The sequence below is a fragment of the Delphinapterus leucas genome, chromosome 10, assembly GCF_059928025.1.
Source record: "Delphinapterus leucas isolate spDelLeu-1000000601 "Yukka" chromosome 10, BTC_Dleu_Yukka2, whole genome shotgun sequence".
NCBI classification, from domain to species: Eukaryota; Metazoa; Chordata; class Mammalia; order Artiodactyla; family Monodontidae; genus Delphinapterus; species Delphinapterus leucas.
In genome coordinates this window covers 100,072,471-100,091,996 of record NC_143138.1, presented here as the reverse complement: position 1 = coordinate 100,091,996, position 19,526 = coordinate 100,072,471, and the positions used below count along the sequence as shown (strand labels likewise).

Here is a 19,526-nt window from a genome sequence, read left to right as displayed (position 1 = left end):
TTACTAACTGGCCTGCTTCCGGGCCCCAGCCTCCTGGCCCCGAAGACTCAGTATTTGCTGGGCCATTCATATCCATCTGCTGATGTCATCTTCACAGGCCCAGGTTGTGACCTGTCACACATGACCTCACCGCTGGGGATGCCAGGCTTGACAGGAACAGTTTAAACCAAGCTGGTTCAAGGCCTGTGGGGGCAGTATTTTAAGGACAGTAGTATAATCTAACTTTTTAAGCTACTTGATAATTCAGAAATTTGCATAGTATTTGTTCCATCTGTGTAGGTGTATGATTTTTGAATAAGTGATTAATTATATCTTCTTCAGATCTAGTGTACATGAAAAATAACAAAGTAAGATCATTCAACTGCACTGACTGTAAACTAATTTGCAGGAGACGTTGCAGTAAAGATTCTAAAGGTTGTTGACCCCACACCAGAGCAGTTCCAGGCCTTCAGGAATGAAGTGGCTGTCCTTCGGTGAGTAGAAAGCTGGCCTGTCCCTTGGTGTGGCAGGGGCGGGGCGTGGATGCTGGTACAAGCACCGCAGAGGAAGTAGGCTGCATGGTATCATGACCTGTCTCTGAGGGCTGATGGCTGGGACTGGTGGTGAGTGTTCACTGTGGAGTCCTATGGTTGAAACAACTCCCTCATGAGTGAAAAGGAGTGGAAGGTTTCTTCCAGCTTATGCGCTTGTTAAGCCTTTAGAAGAGCCCCCTTTGATGAGCATACCCCCTTCCACTGCCTCAGGTCTCTGGGCTCACTACGCTGATAGAACAGCCCAGGTTCTATCTCTGGGTTTTGTTTTGGCGTAGGGAGAGATGGGTTCTGTTTTCACATTTATTTACAAGAACTCTTTATAGCTAAGTTGCCTTAATTTGGACTTCAGAACCGTCAGTTTTGAAGTCTTTGAGTCACTGTTTACACTCGTAGGAATAAACTGAATAATGATGGATTCCATAGATGAGGGGTCCTTGTGACCCCTGTGGGGAGATTGGTGAATATATGCTGATGAAAGAGAACGTCCTCTGTATGATCAAGGCCAGCACTGAGGGCAGTGACGGCAGCCCCTCTATCAGCTCACAACACCAGCTGGTTCATCAGCAGTCGGCTGTGTTTGCTTTGCCAGCCCCTGGACTGTAAGCATGGGTGGTGTCAGGAACATGCAGGGTCTGGTCGGAGACAGTGGGAAAGCAGACTAGATCTCCCTGTTCTGCAGCAGCGGAAGGTTCAGAGCCTTCCTTCTCTCCTCCCCTCCCCTCTCCAGCAAAACCCGGCACGTGAACATCCTGCTCTTCATGGGATACATGACGAAGGACAACCTGGCAATTGTGACCCAGTGGTGCGAGGGCAGCAGCCTCTATAAACACCTGCACGTCCAGGAGACCAAGTTCCAGATGTTCCAGTTGATTGACATTGCCCGGCAGACGGCTCAGGGAATGGAGTGAGTGAATGGCCTGACGCGTAGAAAATCTGGGGTCCAAGGATCAACTTGTCCCTAAATCAGAACCAAGATTAGGAAAAGCCAAGCCCGTTAAGTGACTTCTGTGATATTTTTGCATAGCTGGAAATGAACCTGTGTGGTGGGCCAAAGGAACAAGAAATTCAGGTTTATTGCCCAAGCTGAGGCTACCCCCTTAGGGCTCAGATTCAGGTTCCAGCAACTGCCCTTAAAATTCAGCCAGACAGGGGCTTCCCTGGTGACGCAGTGGTTGAGAGTCCGCCTGCCGATGCAGGGGACACGGGTTCGTGCCCCGGTCCGGGAAGATCCCACATGCCGTGGAGCGGCTGGGCCCGTGAGCCATGGTCACTGAGCCTGCGCGTCCGGAGCCTGTGCTCCACAGCGGGAGAGGCCACAACAGTGAGAGGCCCGCGTACCGCAAAAAAAAAAAAAAAAAAAAAAATTTCAGCCAAACACTCAACACAGTGCGGGTTGCCACCTTCTGGTGGGCATCGTGTCTGAGGCGTAGCCCATCAAGTGTGCTTATTCCACGTAAAGGTTTGATCAGGTGTCACGTTCTGTGTAACTTTTCCTTTTGGAGAATGCTTAAATTAAGGTGATCCATAGCACCTCCATTAAATACTATTGTTTTGGGTCTTTGTGCTTTGACACATTTCTCTGTGAAAGGGGTGTGCGTGTGCGTTTCATTCTTGGCTAAGCCAGGGCAGTGCTTCTCAAACTTCTCCTTTGAAGTACCCCTAATGTGGAGCAGGGGGAACTCCTCATACCCCCCGACGACTAGGAACTTAACTAAAGCTGTGCTTGCAAGTGGTTTATAAAATCTCATGTTGTATTTTTAAAATTCATATGGAATTTGCATTGTGTACATTTCCAGAAATGACTAGTCAGTTATTTTTTAGAGATGAAATTCACTTTTAAAATTCACCCCTTTAAAGTGTACAATTCAGTTTCTTTAGTATATTCACGGAGGTGTAAACCATCACCACTAATTTTAGAAGATTTTCAAGATACTAGATGAAGTCTGTTGTGTCTGGCTTCTTTCACTTGGCGTGTTTTTGAGAGATTCATCCATGTTGTAGTGTGTATCAGTATTCCATTCCTTTCTATGGCTGAAGAATATCCCATTGTATACAGCGTTTTATTTGTTCATCAGTTGATGGATATTTGGGTTGTTGGAATTACTTTTTGAATAAAACTGATGCTGAAAGAAGACCTTCCCTGTTTGTGCTGTGGCCTCACTTTCAGGTTATAAGTCCTGACGTGGACCAGGCTGAACCAGTGCAGGGCCAATCCCCGAAAGTGACTTCTCAACTAGGAGTCAGGCCTTCAAGTGGTTTACTTCTTAGATGTAATTTGAAGCTGCTTTCTACCAATATCTCTCAAACTGGTTTTAATAGACTTATTTTCCCTTCACAGCTACTTGCATGCAAAGAACATCATCCACAGAGACATGAAATCCAACAGTATCCTTTGGTGGTAGTTTCATCTGACTGCTCAGTTCTAAATTTAGGACACTTTTAAAGTTTACCTCAGCAAAAGTGACTCTGGAAAGAGTTCCATGAAAGTTGAGATACCCGTTTGGGTTATGCTTGAAACAGGCCAATTTTTAAATGCTCTTTATTACTAAATTTAACTTGGGAGAATGGGCCTTTTGTCTTTTATGCTTACTTCTAGTTTGTGGACTGTATATCTGGTCAGACAGTAGCTGCAAGCCAAAAGTTGCAAGATTTTAAAAATTACTACTTAAAATTGTTTCTTGAATGCACAGAAATGGTTTCCTCAGAGATTACTGTTGGAATCAACCCTTTCCAAGACTTAATGTGCTTTTACGGAAGGGGAATGAATAAAGGTGTTTTTCTTGCTGTAGAGTGTGAAATGTAACAATTTTACATCTGCCTCCCTCCACCAGCCTTTCTCTTTGAAGGGAGTATGGCATTACAGCTACACTTTGCTTCTTGGCCAGTGAGAGGCACAGCAGTTGTGTTGGGTCGCATGATGGGATGTGGCCTATTTTGGGCATGGGTCTGAGACACAGGATATCTTTTAGTGGTGGGTTTTTGGGGACCAACATATTATACCATGAAGGCAGACACCACCGATTTTAAGGAGGTATGAACTACTGGGCATCAGCAGATCACACAAGTCGGCCTTAAACTGCCTGGCTTCTTTACTCAGAACTGAGGTGTTTGGTTTTGATTTCGAAGTCACCAAGTGGTACCTATCCTGTGAGAAATGCCTTCAGGCAGACAGCATTCAGGACTCAGGGTGTTTCCGTTAGCCATTGGAGGGCAGGATGCAGGCGAATGGATGTAAGCAGTCAGCAGGCCATGCTCAGAGTCTTGGGGCGTAAAGGCACCTACGTTATGTGGCAATGTCACAAGGCCAGAGACCCGGCTCCTAGGTGTGTAAATGGAGGCAGCAGCAGCAGTGGGGGGCAAACTGGCTTGTTGTGGCTGGAGCCAGAGAATCTGGTGCCCGGAGCACCTCCTGGAAGGAGCCGTGTTCTAAAGCACTAGCAAACCCAGTGCAGAGAAGGCTGGGGCAGATGGGAGGCCGAGAGATGGTGCTAGTTAAGAACTTGGGTAAGTTTTTCAAAAGTAACTTGACCATTCTTTTAAAACCACAGTCCTTAACAGGCATTGAGATATATTTCTCCATGAAGGCCTGACGGTGAAAATTGGAGACTTTGGTTTGGCAACAGTGAAGTCGCGCTGGAGTGGTTCTCAGCAGGTTGAACAACCCACCGGCTCCATCTTGTGGATGGTGAGGCGGCTGGGCTCCCTCTAGCAGGGTGCAGGGCCAGGAGGGGTGATGTGATGGGAGGTCTGTATGCAGGCTTCCCGCATTTCTCTACATTTCCCGACCACCTCGGTGACACCTGTAGTGTTGGCAGCCCCTGGGCAAATTTGGGTTTCCTGGAGGAAGCTGGCGATGAGGAAGTGCTGAAGCACAGCTCGGGGGGAGTTAGGTGATGGGGAGTGCTGGATCTCAGAGACAGGATTCCTGAGCTCCTTTGAGCCTGAGAGTGGGAGCCCTTTGGGAAAGAGCTACAGCAGGGCTGAGGCGGGGACTTTCATACCCAGCCCAAGGGACAGCCTGGCTCCTGCATGTCTGTGGGGCACAGATGGTGACAAATGCACTTTGTCCCCGTAGGCCCCAGAGGTGATTCGAATGCAGGACAATAACCCGTTCAGCTTCCAGTCTGACGTCTACTCTTACGGCATTGTGCTGTACGAGCTTATGACGGGGGAGCTGCCCTACTCCCACATCAGCAACCGCGATCAGGTGCGTCACTGGTGCTCAACGACCCCGCTCACCGTGGAAGCCCCCGGGCTCTGCCCGTCTGAGCAACACAGGGTGGAAGGTGCTGCTTTCACTGTTGTTCATCCACCTGTTCCCTCAACTGCTTTCTCTCCCTTAGATCATCTTCATGGTAGGCCGAGGGTACGCCTCCCCAGACCTTAGTAAACTGTACAAGAACTGCCCCAAAGCAATGAAGAGGCTGGTAGCCGACTGTGTGAAGAAAGTTAAGGAAGAGAGGCCTCTTTTTCCCCAGGTAAGACTTGGCTCAAGGTGCTAGAACTGATTAAAGCAGGAGTTCTTAGTGATACAAACAAGGAGAGAAATTTCTTGCTGTTTGTTCTATAGGGAGGGACTTGTGTTCTCCACAAGATGATGCAGGTGGGGGTGGGGAGAACAGCCTGTGTCTTTGGCCCAGATTGAAAGCTGCTGCTGCAGAATGCCCTGTCCCCTGCCATGAGAGCATTTTATGGCCTTGTTTCAGATCCTTTCTTCCATTGAGCTGCTCCAACACTCTCTACCGAAAATCAACCGGAGCGCTTCTGAGCCATCCCTGCACCGGGCGGCCCATACCGAGGACATCAATGCCTGCACGCTGACCACATCCCCTAGATTGCCTGTCTTCTAGTTGACTCTGCACCTGCACTCAGGCCACCAGGTGGGAAGGGAAGTCAGCAGGCATCACCTTTCTGCGGGGACAGAGCTCGTCTTCAGAGAAGCTGCTGCTAAGGACCTTCTAGACCACTCACAGGGCCTTAACTTCACGTTGCCTTTTCTACCCCTCTGGCCCTGGGAGGAGGAAGCCATTTGCAGTGTTGGTTTGTCCTGCTCCCCCACAACCCCTGTGCTCATGAGCTGAGCCTCCTTCAGATGCACCGGTGGCTGCTGATGGCAGTACATGATCTGGGGCCCCAGCTGTTTCAAGTATTTTTAGGGCAAGAAAAAGCACTCAGAGGGGAAATGCAGGTAGCAGGCAAACCAGCCGTGACGTGGGGACATGTGGATTTTGGAAATCAGCTCCTATGAGGAACGCTTATCACAGGACTTCTCTTCAGAGATACGTGGTGTGGCACCAAACAGGTAGTTTTGCACATAATGCACCAAACAGCCCAGGACTGTCGAGACCGTGGCAGCCTGGAGGAGCCTGCTTTGGTACTATGGACTTGACTTTGGGGACACTGCCTTTTCTTGAAGGTCTCTAGTGCTTTGGGATGGTTTTCCAGAAGAGGTGCTTGGCCTGCCCCTCCCAGTCTCCGCCCTCTCAGGGAGCAGTCTTCCATTGTGCTGAATTTGTCTTCCAGGAGCTGCCCCTATGGGGCGGGGGCGGGCCCCCCCCACCCCTGCCCCGCCAGCCTTGTCCCTACATCACATCGTATTCAAGGAAGCCAGGAACACAGGTTTTCTTGGGTTTAATTTTGTTTTTATTGCGCCTGACAAAATACAGTTATTCAATTTGTTATTTTAATAAAATAAATTAAATGTAGGGTTTAATGGCTGTTCCTCCTAAAGTAATCCTGAGCTCACAGCTTGAACTCCATTTTGTTCATGCCTTTGGGAGCAGAATTCAAGAAACAGGAAATGGGCCCAGAGCCTCTGCTGGGAATTGAATTCAGCCTTTGTCACCCTTCACTTAAGAACTCCAAACTCAGGTAAAGAGGAGACTTTCTTTAAAGTAAAGTAATGCATTTTATAAAACATTTGGTGTCTACAGCTGTCTATAAAAATAGATAATTTAGGCTTGGATTGCATTCTGATTCACAAGGTTATGCTCCTTCAATTAAAATCACTACTAATGACAGAAGACTTGTACTCTCTTTAGGACCACCGCTAGACAAGAACCAGAAACTGTTCTTGGGTGCTGTTTTTATAAAATTTAAAATCAAAGCCAGGTTTTACAGATAAGAACATACATGAACCCTCGGGGCACAAGCCAGCAGGTGAGAGTTTCCCTCCGATTGTGACCCTACCCTACCACAAACCGGAAAAGAGGGGCCATATCTCTGCTTCCTGCTACTTCAAGAGCCCCCCCACCCCACCCCCAGGTAAGAAAAGGTTTATACCTGTCTGCTGAACGTCCTGCAACAAGACTTCTCCCCTGATTTGGGACACTGCAGAGCCCTAAGTCAAGTTTTGTGCTGAGGTGTGCAGCGCTCACTTGGTTTTTGAAAAGCAATATACAAATCCAGTGTTGACCACACTATTTCAGTATACTAGGGAGGTTCACCACACAGGAATCCTTTGGTAAGATAAATGAATCTGCTGCTTTAGGGGCAGCGCACGGTCCTCGAGGACGGAAGCCAGGCTGGTCTGAATCAATCAGTGAAAACGCTGGCTGGTCAGCTGGCCCCCCTGAGGAGTTTGAGGTGCAACTAACATAAACAGCAACTAGGGAAGCAGCAATTCCATGTATGTGTTCAGGTTATTTTATATCCTCACTCTTCCCATGGCTGTAATAATGGAGTGGATGAGACCAAGGTTAAATACAACCCCACTCAAATTCAAGTGACACGCCACCCCAGGCTGCCGTGAAGGAAGCTCTGCACACCCTGGCTTGGGGAAGCCTCGGCTGGTGGAGCCGAAGACGCAGGGCGACCACCTACTCTTCAGGGTTCTGATGACTCCACTCCGGAGAGGTGCATGAAGAGGTCCCCAAGCTCTGTCATGTCGACGTCTTCAGTGTTGTGGACATGCTGGCTTTCTCGGTTCTCAATGAAATCCCAGAGCCGCACTGAATTAAAGAACTGCAAAAACAGCCAGCAAACATGCCTGGTTATTGCTAAAGGCAACGTGAAAGCTGAGTAGCTTCTATTCTGTTTGCCTACCACATGCCCTTCTGCCAAAGCTACGAGGAGGGGCCAGGAGCAGTCCCCGGAAATGCCTACAGGTGGGTGTTCCTGACTAGAGATGGCGAAGTCCTTACCCGCACGGTGCCTTCAGAACTGAGCTGTTTCCGAGGTTTCTCTGGTTCTGCTAGCCGCCCATCAGGGTAAGCATGGCGGTAAAGGCATTTGCTTCCAAATGGGCAGGTCCCTTTGCCTTGCTCAAAGTATTTACAAGCTTTTTTTCTGAAAAGCAGAAAGAAAGGATCAAAAGAACAGTGGGAAAATCTGGGGTGCAGATGAACCACTGTCTTCCTCCATCCCTATCAGAGCCAGGTCAGCCTCAGGTCAGAGGGGCTGAAAATGAGGTCAGAGAGGCTGGATGCCGATTTCCAAGCTGGACGGTACTTGCACCACGATATGCTGCCTCACATGGAATTGAACGTGCACAGGGCCCCCACTGTGTTTTGAGCCTGCAGTGCTCCAAAGGCCTCCAGGGGCAGGTAGGCCTGAGCATTCCTCTGGGCCAGCTGTCTGGGCTCCAAGGTTCTGAAGCTGGGCTACTTGCCTCAGCTCAAAGTCCCAACAGGAGGTTCACCCAGGAAAGTTCTCCTTCCTCCTGGCCAGCAATGACGCCAAGGTGACTACCGGAAGCCTTCACTTAGGAGTCACAGCGAAAGCAGCAGGCTTTAGCAGCTGCCTAAAGTTACAAGTCTCATTCCAATTTTCCTTGCTCCCCACCCTCCAGAGCAGGGCTTCGTAACTCTATGTGCTACAGAACCCTTCTCGGAACAATGTTTTTAAATGCATAAAAGAAGACACATAGGTCTACAAAATACAGTTACCAGAAAGTTAAAAAAGATTTTCCCCCCATCTTCAGTTTCTAGCTACAGACCCCTATGTTACGAACCCCTGCTCCTGAGGAAACTGAGAACCAAACAGACAACTCCCATTCCTTCTCGCTGAAATGAAATTTGGCTTATGTGATCATAAGTGATCCCACGTAGCAGAGGAAGAGATGCCCGAGAAGCCAGAAGGGCGGGGAAGGTGCAGAAATGAAGCCAAATCCCAGCAGAAAGGGCAGGCTGCCGCGGGGATGGGGTACGTGGCGGTGGCAGACAAGGAAGGGACCTTCTTGACGTCAGTGTTCCCTGTTTTCTCAGACGAGGGGACAACGGCAGAGACAGTGGTGAAAGCCCCTGAGGCAGGCCTCAGAGCAGCACAAAGAAAAGCTCCCCAGCAGCTGTCCATTTCCACCAGGTCTGACTCAAGCACAGGTGACCAGGGAGTGGATTTGAACAGAAGTCTGTGGACCAGACGCCATCCATGGCCCACTGTCCCCAAGGTTCTGAGCAGATCTTCAAATGACCGCTCAAGTGGCAAGTTCTTAACAGGGTCTGCGGGACGCTGGCTTTAACAAACTCGTCAGGTTCAAAACATTATTCTCTGGTCCCCACCCCAAAATGATTGCCCCCCTCCCCCAGCCTTATCTGGTTACCAGGGACATAAGCCTCCAGATCACTCCTACTCCATCTCTGTTCTCAGCGCCCACATCCAATTGTGACTTCTGCCTACAAAGCACCTCCCCAGTCGACCATCTTCTCGGTTCCCACACCGTTGACGCGTTCGGGGCACCATCCTCTGTTGCCTGCCTGCCTGCTGTGGTCCAGTCTCAACTGGCCTTCTCACCAGGTTCTACTCTCTTCACACACCTCAGAGGAGCTTCCCCAGTGTGTCCCTTGTCGTCCTGTTCTTAAAGACCACTCAAGGCCCCTTCAGACTTGTGCCTGTGTCCCTGTAGGTCCCACATCCTTCGATACACTTCTTTCAACCCCAGGGACCACACCCACTGCTCCCCAAACACAAAATCTGCACCATTCTGCATCCATGTCATCGCATCTGCCATCCCAGCCCCCAACCCCGACACACGAACTATTCATGCTTCAGGGCTCAGGGTCCCATTCCCATCCTGCTTTCCCTGACACTCCTAGGTGGATCCCAGTGCCTTCTCTATTGTGACATCTGGCTCCGGCCTCTCATGATGAATCTGTCACCAGATAACCTGTATCGTAATTGTCCTTCTGTAATCTCCCATGACTGATTTTTACTCTATATCCCACATTGGTGTTTAGCTTGAGGGAACCTGGCCTGCAGCTCAGTAAATGTCTGTAGAATGCATGAAAACACTGTCATCAACAGAAAGCAAGGCCAGGAAGACCCAAACAGCAATAACGTGACTTTTCGGAGAACTGCAGCAGAGCTCCTTTCTTCAGGCTGGACCCCTCTGCCTTGCCACTCCTGCCCTCTGGTGGACACACAGAACATCGCAGGAGGTAAAAATGGTAAAACAAGAAGATATCAAGCCTTTAGTAATCAATATGCAACTTAAAGGAACTATTTAAAAAGATAATACACAGTTTCGCTTTTAGTACCCTTCCTGCAGATGAACTAGAAATACAGACACTCTTAAAAGACCTGAAGGCACTGGAGAGTGAACAAAAGTAGGATTCTTCAAGAGATTAGACACCTGGAAGAATGGAATGGCAAGAGACTGAGTTATCTTTTTAAGAAAAAATAGCACTTAACCTAGAGCAGGCTCCAGGCAAGTATCTACGTAGGGTGGCTAAAACTCCAGTGGAAAAATCAAGTCTTTCTGGCCTGAAGAACAAAAAGAGTTGGTGGAAATCAACCACTGGAAGAGAGGAAACAGTCCCCCAAAGAAAAGGGCCTGAGAGGGACCCATCCAAATACTGCATACTAAGTCCTCCCAAATCCCAGGCCAGTCCCTAACCCACACATCAATGCAGCAGGCTCAAGGCAACTCAGCTAAGGATAAAAAAACTGAACTGAGATTTGAACTGCTGCCCAAGAGTTTGAGTCGAAACAATTTCTCTGCCTATTAAAACAAAAACATTAACGTTTTATAAATGAACCTAACAGAATCCAGAGTCTCTACAAGGTCAGATTTACAGTGTCTAGGTTACAATCCAAAATGACTCAACTCAATGAAGAATCAGTAAAATGTGACCCATTCTTAAAGGACAATCAACAGAGTCTAACTTCAAGATAACAAGGATTTCAAATCACCTACTATACATGTGTTCAAGAACATGAGCAGAGGGGAAAAAAGACTGGACAAAAAAAAAAGAACAGAGCCTGAAACTTATAGGACAATATAAAAAAGTCTATCACCTGTAATTAGAATCCCAGAAGAAAAGCAGTGTAGTAAAAAATGTGATGAAACAATGGCCAGAATTTCTCTAAATTTGGTGAATAATATAAACTTACAAATTCAGAGAAAACCAAGCAGTAAAATATGAAAAAAATCACTCCCAGGCAAAGTATGAAACTGCTGAAAACCAGGATAAAGACCCAGAAAAATGACATACTACAATCTGAATCACACATGACTTATCAGAAACTACAGAGGCCAGATTATACAGTGGAACGACATTTGCAAAGTGCTGAAAGAAGAGAGGGGAAAACCCCAAACTATCATCTCAGAATTTTACTCATTGAAAGAGGTGGCAAACATGTGAATAAGACCAATTAGACCAATAAATTCAATGAAAATATCTTGCAAGAATGGGGGAAAAAAACCCCATTTCTGATAAAAAGAAAACCTTCAAACTCATCACCAGCAGATCAGCAAAAATGTTAAAGGCAGTTCTTGAGGCTGAAGGGCAACTGTATCAACTGGAAGGAATTACACACCAAATGACAGAGCACTGGAAATATTATATATCTGACAAGTTTTAAGGCAAAAGTTATTACCTTGTGAGGTTCTAATGCATGTAAATATTAAATCCCATACATTACAGTAAAGTTGCAGGATACAAAATCAATATCCAAAAATCAGTTGTTTTTTCATATACTACCAATGAAGTGTCATCAGAAAGAGAAATTAAGAAAATACCATTTACAACTGCATCAAAAAGAATAAAATACCTAGAAACACCAAGGAGGTTAAAGAGTCATACACTTGAAAACTGCAAGACACTGATGAATGAAATCAAAGACAACACATAAATGGGAAGATACTCCATGCATACGGATTAGAAGAATTCTGTTAAAAGGTCCATACCACCCAAAGCAAGCAATCTCTACCAAAATTCCAATGGCATTTTTCACAGAAATAGAAAAAACAATCCTAAAATTTGTACAGACCCACAAAGTCCTGAACAGCTAAAGCAATCCTAAGAAGAACAAAGCTGGAGGCACCGCACTTCCTGATTTCAAATTAGTTTACAAAGCTATAGTGATCAAAACAGTATGGTACTGAACCAGACACACAGATCAACAGAACACCATAGAAAGCCCATAAATAAACCTGTTCATATATGGTCAATTAATTTACAACAAAGGAGCCAAGAATATGCAATGAGGAAAGGACAGTCTCTTCAAAAAATGGTGCTGGGAAAACTGGACAGCCACATGCAAAAGTGTGAAACTGGACCACAATCTTGTACCATAAAAATTAACTCAAAGTGGATTAAAGGCTTGAATGTAAGACATGAAAGCATAGGCAACAAGCTCCCTGACATCTGTCTTGGAGATGATTTTTTGGATTTAACACTGAGAGCAAAGGCAACAAAAGCAAAAATAAACAAGAGGGACCACATGAAACTAAAAAGCTTCTGCAGAACAAAGGAAACCATCACAAAATGAAAAGACAACCTACTGAATGGGAGAAAATATGTGCAAGTCACCTATCTGATAAGGGGTGAATATCCAAAATGTACAAAGAACTCATACAACTCAGTAGCAAAAAAAAAAAACCAATCAGATTTAATGGGCAGAGGAACTGAAGAGACAGTTTTTCAAAGAAGACACACAAATGGCCATCAGGCACATAAAAAGATGCTCAATCTCACTAATCATCAGGGAAATGCAAATCAAAACCACAATTAGATATCACCTTACACCTGTTAGAAGAGATACCTGCACCCCCATGTTCACTGCAGCACTATTCACGATATCCAGGATATAAAAAGTTGTTTAACAGATGAATGGATAAAGAATATGCGGTATGTGACTGTGTATATACACATACACACAAAATGGAATATTATTCAGCCACAAGAAAGAAGGAAATCCTGCCACTTGTGACAACATGGATGGACCTTGAGGGCATTATGCTAAGTGAAATAAGTCAGAGAAAGACAAATACTGGATGGCATCACTTTTATGTGGGAATCTAAAAAAAAAAAAACTCATAGAAACAGTAGAAAAGTGGTTGCAAGAGGCAAGGGTGCAGGTAAAATAGGGAGAGGTTGGTGAAAGGGTGCAAACTATCACCTATTAAGATGAATAAAGATAAAACACAGTGACTCTGGTTGACAACACTATTGCTAAGACGGTAGAAAAAAAAACTGTGAGGCAATGGATGTGTTAATTAGCTAGACGGGGGACTCCTATCACAGTGTATATCAAGTTACCATGATGTACACTTTAAAGTATTTCATAATTTTATTTGTCAATTATACCTAAATAATAAAAAATTATTACCTTGTGCAGTTCTAATGTATGATATGCATTCTATCTGTAGCACAAAGATGGTAATGAGGAAGTAACTGCATATTATATAAGGCAGCAGGAACATTAATTCTGACTAAAATATTAGGAGTATATTGTAATCCCAAGAAAAAACCATTTAAAAAAAAGAGATAAGCTAAAAAGATGCAAGTTAAAATGGAATTCTAAACAATATTCAAAATAGCTAACACAGCAGAAACAGCAGAGGTATCCATCAGCAGGGGCACAGAACAACCGGGGTAAACAGGCAGCCCTTGCTTTGCAAGGTTCTGATCATGTGCTGTGGTCTGAATGTTTGGATCCCACTAAAATTCATATACTGAAATCCTAATGTCCAGTGGGACAGAATTAGGAGACAGGTGATTAAGTCATGAGGGTGGAGCCCTCAAGAATGGCATTAGTGTTCTTGTAAGAGAGCCGGTGAGCTCCTTCACCCCTTCCACCATGTGAGGACGCAGTGAGAGGACGCTGGCCCTCACTAGAACCCGACCATGCTGGCACCTTGATCTTGGACTTCCCAGCCTCCAGAACTGTGAGAAATAAATGCCTGCTGTTTATAGGCCACCCAGTCTGCTGTTAATCTGGAACAGACTGATACACCATGTACGGTGAGTTGAATAGCGGCCCCCAAAAGACAGCTCAAAATCCTAAGCCCTGCTACCTGTGAATGTGACTCTATTTGGAGAAAGGATCTTTGCTGATGGAGTTAAGGATCTCAAGATGAGATCATCCTGGATTAATGGGAGGGTCTTACGAGAGACCCTTACACGAGTCAGAGGGGAGAGAGAGACACAGAGCAGACAAAGGCAGAGACTGGAGTTACGCTGCGCCCAGAAGCCAGGAGAGGGGCCTGGAACAAATTCTCCCTCAGAGCCTCCGGAGCCACCCTTGCCCACACCTGGATTTTGGACTTCCAGCCTCCACAAGTGTGAAAGAACAGATGTCTGGGGTTTTGAGCACCCAGTCTGTGGTAATGTTACAGCAGCCACAGGAAATGAATCCACCATGGTTTCGTTAAGTGCCACTGGTCCCCCAGCAACACAGTTCAAATTTCTGTCACCACAACACACAACTGTGAGTAACCATGTGAAGCACACACTGTCAGCTCTTCAGTCCAAACCACCATACGAACAGCACATGTGCGCCATGGTCAGTGACTGACCATCTTAACTCTCCTCCCAAGTCTGTCGGTGACTGGTCACTGTGCATCTGTTATTCAGTGGAGCTGTGTTGCCTCCTTGTTGCCCAGTGATACATCCACAAGACATTTTACAAAAACGGATAACTGAAAGAGGAAACTGGCCAACAAAGATAGAAGTGCAGCAAAGAAATGACAAGTGGTATAACACTGGAAGTGAAATCTGAATCCTCCGCCATATTCAACGCATCAGCAAATCCATCCCAGTTCTTCTAATACAGGTCCAGAATCTGACCACTTGCCATCACCTCCATGCCTCCTACCCTGGTCCAAGCCACTGCCACATCTCGCCTGGACTGTTGTAACAGCCTGACTGGTCTCCCCATTTCCACTTTTGCCTCCTCTTTCAATATATTCTCAGTGGTTCAGCCACAGTGATCCTTTCAGAATATATCAGATCATGTCACTCCTCTGGTCAAAATCGTATGACGGCTGCCCACCTCAGCCAGAATAAAAAAGCTAGTCTATCCAATGACGTACAGAGCCCGACACAATTCACCCCACTCCCCCTGTCCTCGTCTCCAGTGTTCTCCCCACCTGCTTCTCTCCTGCAGCTCCGCCTTGCTGTTCCGAACAAGGCAGACACGCTCTAGCCTCAGAGCTTTCTCTGCAGTGACAGCCCCGTCCCTCTTGAGCGCTCTTCTCAGTCACATGGACATGGCTCGCCGCCTTGCCTCCTCGAGATCTCTGCTCACAGGTCGCCTTACTGACGTGTCCTCTGGGGTCCAGCATGGAAACTGCAATCCCCTCATTTCCTATCCCCATTCCCAGGCTTATTTCACTCCTTAGCCCTACCATATAATAAACATTTTCTTATTTTCTTGTTTGTTTCTTATTATTCTTATTTTTTTCCTTCAGTAGAATGTGAACTGTGTGAAGGCTGGGATTTTTGTCTAGTTTGTTTAATGCTGTAGCTCCAGCAACTAGAAAAGGCCTATCAGACAGATCTTTCATCTCTATTTGTTGAACGAATGATCAGAGCTAAAAAGGCTATCTTAGCACTACAAGCAGGATTTCTAAGGGACACTGCTCAGCTTAAAAACCGTTAAGCAAGTCCACTTCACCACAGCCTTGCTTGCTCACCTCTGTGTCCCCAGAGCCCAGCATGCTGCCCGAGAGAAAAGACACTGAGTGGCCTCCCCACAGGGGAGGCCCTGCATGAAGCAAAGATGGAAACAAGAGCCAGGCCCGCACCAGATCACGCTTGAGCGCAGAGTACTTACCCCATTCCCTGTTTGAAAGCTTCAATCAACTCGTTCTTTTTATTCTGATCTTCTACCCAATACACACTTGGAATTACAAACTCTGATATCACACGGCACTCTGGACAAGACCTGAAGTAAGAATCAGGTTAGTAAGGGAGAGACTCAGTTACAAATCCTGTGCGTACTCCACCACTAAACCTTGTGCTCAAATGCGTGACCGCTCCAGGTGTTTTTCCCACCCCGGAATTCTAAAAGGTACAAACGCAATCCTCTAACCTAATTTACTGTTGAAACATGTTCTTCTCAACAATAAAAAAGACAACCTAATTTTAAAATGGGGAAAGGATTTGAGTAGGCATTTCTCCAAAATGGCCAATAAGCACAGAAAAAGATGTTCAAGTACCATTAGTTATCAGGGAAATGCAAATCAAAACCTCACTAAGGTATCACTTCACACCTGCAAGGATGGCTGACATCAGAAATCAAGACCAACTAAGTGCTGGCAAGAATGCGGAGAAACTGGAATCCTCCTATGTTGCTGATGGGGATGTAAAATGGTCCAGCCACTATGGATGGCAGTCTGGCAGTTTCTCAAAATGTTAAACACAGAGTTCCCATATGCCCAGCAACTCCACTCCTAAGGGTATACCCAAAAGTTCTGAAAATAGTATTCAAACAAATACACAAATGTTCATAGGCACACTAGCCATAATAGCCAAAAGGTGGAAACAACCCAAATGTCCATCAACTGATGGATGCATAAACAAAATGTGGTCTAGCCATACAATGGAATATTATTTATAGTCACTAAAAAAGAATGGAGGGGCTTCCCTGGTGGCGCAGTGGTTTGGAGTCCGCCTGCCGATGCAGGGGACACGGGTTCGTGCCCCGGTCCGGGAAGACCCCACATGCCGCGGAGCGGCTGGGCCCGTGAGCCTGCGCGTCCGGAGCCTGTGCTCCGCAACGGGAGAGGCCACAGCGGTGAGAGGCCCGCGTACCGCAAAAAAAAAAAAAAGGAGTACTGATCCATGCTACAATATGGGTGAACTCTGAAAACATGCTGAGTGAAAGAAGCCAGACACAAAGGCCACAATATTGTATGATTCCATTTATATGAAATGTCCAGAACAGGTAAATTCATAGAGAAAGAGGAGATTAGTGGTTGCCAGGGGCTGGAAAGAGGGATGAACAGGCAGTGACTGTAGGCAGAGGTTTCTTTTTAAGATGATGAAAATGTTCTAAGATTAGACTATAGTAACAACAGCTGCACAACTAAGAATATATATATATTAAAAAAAACCATGAATTGTACTTTTTTTGTTTGCGGTACGCGGGCCTCTCACTGTTGTGGCCTCTCCCGTTGCGGAGCACAGGCTCCGGACGCGCAGGCTCAGTGGCCATGGCTCACGGGCCCAGCCGCTCTGTGGCATGTGGGATCTTCCCAGACCGGGGCACACACCCATGTCCCCTGTATCGGCAGGCGGACTCTCAACCACTGCGCCACCAGGGAAGCCCTGAATTGTACATTTTTATCTCAATAAAGCTGTTATTTTACCACACGAATGTGTGACTTCAGGCAAGTTACTTGACCTCACCATACCTGAGTTTCCCTATACATAAAATGAGAATGATGATCAGAGGGTCTCTGAGAGAATTATGACTTAATGTATGTGAAGTTTCTGACAGTACACAGCACGCGGTAACTTCTCACTATGACTTAGCTTTTCTCCCACCCCACTGCGGAATTTGAGAATCCTATGATGTTGTGTGTCAGTTATCTCTCAATAAGGCTGGGGGATAAAACCCTGTGTTGGCTCACTGAGTACATCCCATGTATCAGACATTATGTGAAATGTGTTACATGCACTATTCCATTTAGTCCTCAAATAAGCCCTACGTTACAGATTAAAGAAAAAAAGGCAATCGGCCTACGGGCGGACCGCCAGTAACTGTGCCAGAGGCAAATGGGCCTTCTCACACAGAGGATCCCTGCTGAGTGTCCCCCCCAACACCCTAAATGCCTGGCAGGAATTGTCACCTTCCTTTTTAAAGGAAAAGACAGTTGGGCTCAGGGAGGGTCTGCGACTTGCTCAAGTCCTTGCTCAAGGACTCACCACTCACCTGTGGAGGACAAGGGAAGGCTTCCCTGTGGATGGAAGAAAATCCCCAATCAAACCTTCTCCCAGATTCTATAGGTACCCCTGCTGCACTTACTTGATGATTGGGTTCTCAAACTGCTTGGCACACCTCCACTGCCGGATGCAGGACAGGCAATACGTGTGGTTGCAGTTGGAAAGGATCCCGAACCTCCGCTCTGAGGCTGACGCTTTCTCGAGGATAACCTCCATGCAGATGCTACACACTTTGTCCTGACTCGCCTGGAAGGCAAAGGCCTTCTCCATCTCGTGTTCGAATGTTGACATGCAGATCTGAAGTACAGGGAGGTGGGAAGGAAACCTTTGGTTCTGGGCTGGGGAGTGGTGAGAGCCCAGAATGACTGCCGGCCACACAGTACAACCAGGATCGGGAAGGAACGGGGACTGTGGCTGCTTCCGGCAGGCCCGGCCATGCACTGCATTCGGGACACAAAGCTCTCTCAAGACCACCACTGGGTCGCCCCCGCCTGTCGGCACTGCTCCACGGTCACTTCCAATTTAAAGCCGAGACCAGAGGCCCAAGAAGATTAGAGGGCCACTGTGGGGTCAAAGAGGTCCCAAAGACTGGGACCCTGGTCTCCTTGCCCCTCTGGGTACCGCCTTTCCCAACACCAACACCGTTAATGCCAAATAACCCTTAATCTAAAACATCAGGCTGACAGGCCAGGGTCAGAGGTCAGCAGCATCACTTCTTCCTACGAGAACCAGTTACTGAACGAATCCCTTCACACTCAGGAGGCAGGTGAACAGAGCATGTCCCCTGCGCAGCACCACGCATCAGGCACCAGAATCAATGCAAAGGACCTAGGACCCAGGCCCTCGCACAGCGGATGCACACATGAGCCGAACCCACAGCACAGCACCCGGATGTCATGTCCCTGGGGAGGAGGGAAGCGCTAACCCGTGCTCACCTGAACACCCCCCGGGGGACGGCAGAGGGTTCAGACAACCTCCACAGCTCTGTGCTGAGCAGAAGCCCGCACAAACACGGGAGCCTAATGACCTGCAAGGTCCCTTCCGACACCGAACTCCTCAAATTCTCCAGAACTCGGCCTGGCTGGCCAGGTACACAATGCAGGTATTACTGGCAGAAAGCTGCTTACAGAAATACCGATTCTGTCACTTAGTGCACTTCAAATTCCTTAAAAAGAGTTCCCGTAAAGGCTTGCAACTGTACCTTCTCGTGAGCTTTCCTTTGCTCTGGGTCGAAGGGGTGCAGGACTTGTAACCTACAGATTTCACACACTTCGCCATGCAGGTAGACACAAGCATCCCCAAATCGGCACTCCCCGGCAGCTGCGTAGGGGCACAGCTGCTGCTCGCTGCTGTAGGAGCTGCTAGCTTCCAAGCTGTCGAGACCACTCCTGATCGCTTCTAGGTAGGAAAGCGGCTTCAGCTCCGGGCTGTTCTGCAGGTCGCTGCAGCCTCCGGGATTACTCACCACACTTGGGCAAGTCTTTTCTTCAGCCATGCCAGAGAGATCTTAAAATAAAACACACGGCACACACACACACACACACACACACACACACACACATGAAAACTGGCCCAACCCTTCTGGTAAGCAATCAGTCAAAACCTGACAAATTAACCCTGACTTTGGGAATTTCACTCTTGGGATGTATGGAAAAAAACAGGCCAAGAGGGGAAAAATAAAAGAAAAAATGTTCAGAGTGATATTACTTAGAATCATAATAAAAAAACAAAAAAACATAATTGGCAACATAGGGAAATAGCAAAGCAGACCATGATATATTTATATAAAATAACACTAAAGTTCCTTTTTAAGAATGCCAAGTATGGAAATCTCAACACATGGACCAGTTACACTTAAAAAAAAAAAATTTAAAAGAAAACA

The 19,526-nt window shown here is 46.8% G+C and overlaps 2 protein-coding genes across 5 annotated transcripts in view; one reads left to right on the top strand and one right to left on the bottom strand.

Moving 5' to 3' along the window:
• The window catches only part of RAF1 (Raf-1 proto-oncogene, serine/threonine kinase), a 77,180-nt gene extending 66,456 nt beyond the window's left edge, over window positions 1–10,724 (top strand). For all 4 annotated transcript variants that reach the window (XM_089919732.1, XM_022562800.2, XM_089919733.1 and 1 more), the window contains 7 exons: window positions 389–473; window positions 1,261–1,437; window positions 2,872–2,918; window positions 4,100–4,218; window positions 4,609–4,740; window positions 4,877–5,011; window positions 5,240–10,724. In XM_089919732.1, the coding sequence (XP_089775858.1) occupies window positions 389–473; window positions 1,261–1,437; window positions 2,872–2,918; window positions 4,100–4,218; window positions 4,609–4,740; window positions 4,877–5,011; window positions 5,240–5,383 (839 nt within the window). In that variant the 3' untranslated portion in view covers window positions 5,384–10,724. The remainder of the gene's footprint in view (window positions 1–388; window positions 474–1,260; window positions 1,438–2,871; window positions 2,919–4,099; window positions 4,219–4,608; window positions 4,741–4,876; window positions 5,012–5,239) is intronic.
• Window positions 6,154–19,526, bottom strand: part of MKRN2 (makorin ring finger protein 2) — a 28,405-nt gene continuing 15,032 nt past the window's right edge. Inside the window, exons 4-8 of the mRNA XM_022562802.3 lie at window positions 18,846–19,150; window positions 17,727–17,941; window positions 15,531–15,641; window positions 7,676–7,820; window positions 6,154–7,496 (exon numbers count right to left, since the gene is read on the bottom strand). Of these exons, the coding sequence (XP_022418510.1) occupies window positions 7,359–7,496; window positions 7,676–7,820; window positions 15,531–15,641; window positions 17,727–17,941; window positions 18,846–19,150 (914 nt within the window). The 3' untranslated portion in view covers window positions 6,154–7,358. The remainder of the gene's footprint in view (window positions 7,497–7,675; window positions 7,821–15,530; window positions 15,642–17,726; window positions 17,942–18,845; window positions 19,151–19,526) is intronic.